Genomic DNA, 6,515 nt, shown 5'->3' on the forward strand with positions numbered 1-6,515 from the left:
ATAGTGACTTCTCCCTAGGGACTTGATTGCTCAGGTCCCCGAGGGACATCCAGCCCTCTGTAGGAATCCTTTTCTCGACGGATTCCCTCCTGTTTCGTTTTGTACACAGACGATGATCCAAACTCAACAGCATGGGACTTGTACATTTGTTAGGCAATAAACCATGTACGCACGTTTAAGCAGTTCATATCTGGATGCAGACTAATAACCATAGGTGGGCTACCTCTTTCTGTGGACACCTCTGCGTCAGCTGTTCATATTTTTGTTGTTGTTGTTGTTGTTTTAAGAAACATTTACATTTTGCCACCGTCTCTATAAGCCTATTGTGTTTACCTTAAAGCAGCTGCTGTTGGGTAATTCAAAGCAAACAGTGAATATAGGATTTCTTTATCTTCCTTCCTAACTCCCAGCCTGTCCACAGAGGCAGCTTTAACCTGATTTGCAAACAGTTTAAAAAAGGTTGCCATGAAAATATGACGGACTCAGTTAACTTCTCTTGGGAGTATGTAGCCTAACAGCTGGATCCGAGTTCCCTCCCTTTAATCCCTCATGTTTACACCGGACCAGGCGCCCTTCTTGGCGGCCACGCGTGTGTGTATGTTCGCCTCCTCACCTCCGCAGAGCGGCTGCACGACCCGGCCTGCCAGCGGGGATTTACTGACTGGCGCTGTGCCCGGCCGCAGGCAGACTAGTTCGCTCGGTTCTCACGACCTCAGCTACACAAAGGCATCTCTGAACTATTAACTCAGACACGAAGGCAGTAGGAACAACCGCAGAACCCACACATGCTGCCAACTGGTGTTTCAGTATGCCTCCTCGCAGAAAGAAGCTGCTTGAGGATCACAGGCAGTGGGGTTTCAGTATGCCATGTACTGCCGGTGTCATCTGCAGGGCACTGCCACTTCAGGGGGGGGGGGGTGAAAGTGAGAACGCAAGTACACGAATCGACAAAGCAGTCCAACTGTAAAGGGGAGATTAAAACCAGGAGTTGTGACTACAAGGTATCACTGAAAAACACCCGTTAGAGGTCACGTAGGCAGTGCCACGGAACTGTGAAGAGATTCTATAAACAACATCACTTTATTTCGATTTCTTCACATGTTTTTAGTCTCGGAGCCTAAAACAGCTGCTTTTGGTTGGAAGGTATGAGCCCTAAAAGTTTAAATAACCCATTACGCTTAAAACTTTACGAACATAGATATTTTTCTATATTTGCGCACGCGTCTTAAATGAATGAAGCACTACAAATGTTTATTTTGCACGTGTTGGCGGCCAGGGCAGATAAAACACTTTAAACCCGTCTTACTTTTGGCCTGTGCCAGTCATGCACAGCTAAGGCGCGCCGGTGGAGTATTAAATGTTGAGGGGTTTTGACCGGGCTGTAACCTAATCCCAAGTACAGGGGCCCGCTGAAACACTGCCCTCAGTTCCGGACCCCACTAACTGGAGGAAGATATGTTTTCACCCAGGAGTAAACAGAAAGTGGGAAAAGGAAAGGGAGACCACTGTTACGCAGAATCTTCGCAGGGCGCTGTGCGGAAAAGTCACCTAAGCAGATGTAGGCCGCAGACTGGAAATAAAAACAAGGCAGTTTAAATGATTGTGTGTCAGCGCGTGGGATGGGGGATCGTAATCAGGTTACAATATTCCACAACCTGCAGTTTTATTTGTCTTCCAGTTCCACGACTTCCGCCAAGGTCCCCTGCCCTGAAAGCGAAGTCTAACCAAGTTCCCTCCATTCCGCTTGGAGTGGAATCGAACAATTGATCCACAAAAGAAAGCGAGGATCCTTCCATATTCTCCTTTCACTGAAGCAATCTGTTAGTGACATTAACCCCTGAGCGCATTTCCCAGGCTCTTGAATAGGGTTTGAGACTTTTTAAAGCTCCCGCTGCATACAGGATGAGACCCTTTTCAAACTTTTAATTACCTTTGTAGCAGCAGAAAAATACACCCTTATTGTCCCCGGGACCATTCTTTAGTGGGCCAGATGTAAGGAGCTCCCGCCAAACTGGTGACAAGGTGGCCACTTTCAACCTGTGGTAGCTTAACTGATGCAGGGGTTTACACTGTGAACATGAATATTAAAATATATTGTTTACCCCCTGATTTATCCTTAACTCTAACCACAGTTTGATCCTCGATATGACTTTTACGCGTTAAATAGAAGTTTTACGCATGGCGTGTGACATAATAGAGGCGCATACGGATACTTCATAAAATTAATTAATGACGTGATAGAAGCAGGCTGAAGACGAGACATAATTTCTGAAACCTCATTTATTAAAACAGTGGGTGAACACCCAACTTCTTCTCAAACACAAAACAACAAAGAATATAAAACACAGCTTTGGTATAACAATCAATGACACCGCTATACAAAACTAAACCTTTTCATAAAAAGTACTTCATCATAACAAAAAAAAAACAAAGAAAGAAAGAAAATCCTATAAATCTTCCATCTGCATGTTTACCACGGACATCCAAATGTTGGAATCAACAATAAATTATATATATAGATATACTTATAAAAACATGCGCCATTAGAGGCAGCACCTGTTCCATAAAACGAAACAACATGAACTAGTGGGAGGGGGTATTAAGTGGTTAGAGTTACCATCCCATAGCGGAAAAGTCACAGGTTCAACCCCCGTAACGTTGTGTGCAGTCACTTAAAAGTCTACATTGAAAAAGTAATGCGAACTGGATTGAAGTGCAGTCTCTGGTCCCTTTAAGCTACCACGGCCGCCACACAGGCTCGCTGCTCTCGGAGCCGGTGCTGACCCCCACTGGGCTGACCGCCTGGGACCCTCCGGAGAAGGACGTCATGCCATGAACAGGAGATGCTGCAGTGGGTGCTGAGCTGCCGTGCACCGGGCTGGCGTTAACCGCAACAGGCACTCCTGCGTTTGCGTAAAGGGGGATGACAGGGGCCGTGGTGGAGGTAAAGGCCGGGTTGGGGATCAAAAAAGCAAACTGTCCATCTGTTGCGGGCACCAGCTGGAACCCACCAAAGACCTTGGGGGACACGGCCTCAGCGGGACTGAGCTTGGGGCCCATTGCGGCCCCGCTGATGGGCAGAGTGGATGGAAGCTGCACATGCAGGGGCTGGGCCAGGTGTGCCTGCTGAGACGGGGACTGCTGCTGGTAGTTCATAGACATCATCTGGCTCAAGCAGTTGGATAGATGGTTGAGGAGCCTCGACCTCACCTCAGAATTCACCCCCTCTGAGGTGGAGAGAAAGCGGGTGACCTCGTTCATGCATTCGTTGAATCCGGCTCTGTATTTGCTCAGGACCGTGGCGTCAGCTGAGAGCGCTGCTGGTCGGAGGAGGGAGGACGCGATATTAGTAACTTATAAGCAGCTTTGAGACTCTTTCCAAAAGTCGTGACTTTACGACCCACTTTTGTTATTATATCAACTTACCGCTCATCTGTACGCGCTGCAGGTTTCTCAAGTGCTTCACTGTCATCTCCAGGATGTCTGCTTTTTCCAGCTTGGAGTGTCTGGAGCTCTGTGGAAAGGAATAGGAATATTTAAAACCAACTCATTATCTACGAATAAGAATAATACAAATATTTCATTACAAAAAAGTTTCTAGGATAATTTTGAACTTACATCTTTTTTAAGCGCGTCCAGGATGAGCGTCTTGAGCTGACCCAGGCTTTCGTTAATTCTGGCTCTCCTGCGTTTTTCCATGATGGGCTTTGAAGACTGCAAATAAAAAAGAAATTCTTAAGTAAATATTTTATTTACTAATCGCATATACGGATTTGCACGACTGCACGGTGATGTCATATCTCTAACATCTCGTAACTAAAGGACAAACTTGTACAAATATTCCTCACTTGAGGAGAATCCCCTCCGTTCTTTTAAAACATTAAATTACTTACTTTTCTGTGCTCGCTGGCGTTTTTTGGCTTGTCCGGTGTGTGCGATCCGTTTGCAGGTGCGCCGGCAATAGGGGATGCCGTCTGCTTTTCCATAGTGTCAGCTGGCATTGTTGATTAAACCAGGTAAAACAAAAAGGCGTGAAAAAGTAAATCCTTACTGCGAGCTCACGTATAAAAGGAGAGAGAAAAAAATCACTCGGGGCCACTGCAGAATATAAAATAAGATATATGCCTGACAACCGAGTCCCACGGACGAGTCTGCCTTGTGCCGCTTGTTATCACTGAACTGTCTTGTGAGTACGGTGCGTGCGGTGCGCCGCTCAAAGCCACTTTCCACTTCTGTCGCTGACACACGCCGCAGCGCTACTTATACCCGGCTCGCGTGCTCCCAGTTCGTGTGAAACCCTCTCTGCATTCTTTCCCACACTCGCTTTCAGCCAATAGCAGAGAGGACTCACCCATTGGGCGCGGGGCAGACCGCTGATTGGACAACACCCCCGCGGGCCGTCAGTCACGCGCTGCTCAATCAGCCCTGCAGAGACAAACAACAAAGCGGGGCGAGCGGCAGCGGCCCGGCCGGCCTGTGAAGTGATAAGGGAGGCAGGGAGGGAGGAGGTGGGGGTATTTGCTTCCAACTTTACTCCGTCAAAAAATGTTGTAGTGCTTGTGTGTAGCTAAGTGTGTGCTTATGTGTGTTTGTGTGAGCGATATGAATGGAGAGTCTATACACAAAACTTTACTGGGCAGACCTTCCTTTGACGTGTTTTCCCCCGGCAGCGATAACAATCAGTACGGGTTATTAAAATATTTGACGCTACATTGTTTTGATGCCGTGAATTAATTCATGCCTGTTTTAGAGGAATATAGTCTGCTTGGTGGTGACTGTATCCCCAGTAAATGCAGAGCAGAATACTTTTTTCTACCCCCGACACACACATTTTAAACTTCAGAACAAATTTACACTCTTATTTTAAAACTCCTCTCTGCCTCCGAGGAGGAGAAGACGTCTGTAACGACACGCGAAGCGGTTTGCAGCAGCACGCACCAAGCCAATGGCGTGCGGTCACTTTATGCAAATAACGCGGAGGGCTCTCTGATTGGCTGTCTGAACAGCTTCACGTCAATCATGCCGGCGCGGGAGCCAGCTCAAAGAGGTGGCGGTGGTGGAGGAAGAGAAGGAGGGGGGTGGCACATCTGTCCGCGTGCCATCCGCGCACGGTGTCTTCCCGTCTTCACGGAGCACGCGCCAGAACTCGCAGATTAGAGCTTGCAGACCAAGAAGGGATTGGCAATATGAAAACGTTATATTTAACACGAATAGAACAAAATAGAATAGAGTAGTTTCGGAAGATATTTAAACTGCAATAATAAATACTCGTGCTTGCAGCTCTGATCTTTCGGTGGAGCCTCTAATAATTGCACCAATAATCATATATTCAGTTTAAAGTACATACGTACTTGTAGTGGACAAATCACAGGTAGTCACAATTTCTTTTAAAATAAAATAAAGTCGCTCCAGCCAGACGTTTATGTCGACACAGAATAAGAAAACCTGGGAATCTGTGCGGATCTATTCAGTTTGTGCGGCCATTAAAACACACGAACACCTTTCGTGTACATTTGTGTATGGACAAGGACGTCCTTTCGCTTAAAGCTGCTTGGACTTTGTGCAGGAGAAGGGCGCCATCTAGCGATTGATTTGTAAAAGTTAAAAGTTAATTTACTTCGAAAAATAAAATAAAGTAGACCAAAGTTTAGGCTTTGTAAAGAATCGAGACATAAAGGCTTAACTATATTTACAGTGTAGTGTAAGCATCGGTTTTTACATGATTGTAGTTCTAGTGCGTCCCTTACATGAGATGCACCCACTGTAGTTTCCACGTGGCCGTGCTCTGCAGTGACGTCCTTTTTAAATTGGATTTCCTTTTCCTAAGAGTCCTCAGAAAAAAGAGTTTCTGATATGTGTGTGTTTTTAAATGTAAACTGTATGAGAACAAGTTTATGCAGTAAGGCAAGGATCACAGTCTTGAGATGACCACAAGGTGGCACAGCTCTGTTTAAACTTGCACCAAATATAAGGCTATTAGTCACTTAATTTATTTTAAATAAATAAAGAGAGTAATAGATTAAAGGAAACATATTACTTATGCCTAGAAAATATATTTATAGTATTAATATAAGATATACACACATTCATATTGAGACATCTAAAATATTTACATTTAATTCATGTTCAAGTTTGTTTCTCTACTTGTTCTTGTTGCCAGTAATAGAGGAGAATAGGGTGTTACACAGTAAAGGAGAAATAAAACAACTTTAGTTGGAGTGTTTCTCTCATTGCAAACATTATTTATTTGAAATGGACTAAGCAGACATCCACATAGTGTAAAACAAAGGTTTTTACAGCCTTGGACCTTCATATGATTAAAAAAATATATAAGTAAGATAAGTGTTTAAATCTCAGGAAATAAAATCAACATAAGTTATCAGTAAATATTTGAGACTTACACAGAGCATGTGCAAGTCATCCTTCGATAAATGAATATGTTAACTTTATATATGCTAAAAGCATTTAATTTTTTTCTTTTTACATAATAACAAGTAAGATTTGAAACTGATCAA

At 44.5% G+C, this 6,515-nt stretch overlaps 1 protein-coding gene across 2 annotated transcripts; it reads right to left on the reverse strand.

Moving 5' to 3' along the window:
• Positions 1 to 2,262: 2,262 nt before the first annotated feature.
• On the reverse strand, positions 2,263 to 4,290 carry her9 (hairy-related 9). Of its 2 annotated transcripts, none has more exons than XM_082519310.1 (4): positions 3,894 to 4,290; positions 3,619 to 3,714; positions 3,427 to 3,514; positions 2,263 to 3,320 (listed from the first exon to the last, which is right to left on the reverse strand). In XM_082519310.1, exons 1-4 carry the CDS (start codon positions 3,999 to 4,001, stop codon positions 2,737 to 2,739), a joined length of 876 nt encoding a protein of 291 aa, XP_082375436.1. In that variant the 5' UTR covers positions 4,002 to 4,290; the 3' UTR covers positions 2,263 to 2,736. The 2 variants fall into 2 exon arrangements, with proteins under 2 accessions (XP_082375436.1, XP_082375437.1); XM_082519311.1 differs by having other exon boundaries at positions 2,263 to 3,317; positions 3,894 to 4,288.
• Positions 4,291 to 6,515: the final 2,225 nt, after the last annotated feature.

Source organism: Aulonocara stuartgranti (assembly GCF_965226115.1).
Source record: "Aulonocara stuartgranti genome assembly, chromosome: 20".
Taxonomy (NCBI): domain Eukaryota; kingdom Metazoa; phylum Chordata; class Actinopteri; order Cichliformes; family Cichlidae; genus Aulonocara; species Aulonocara stuartgranti.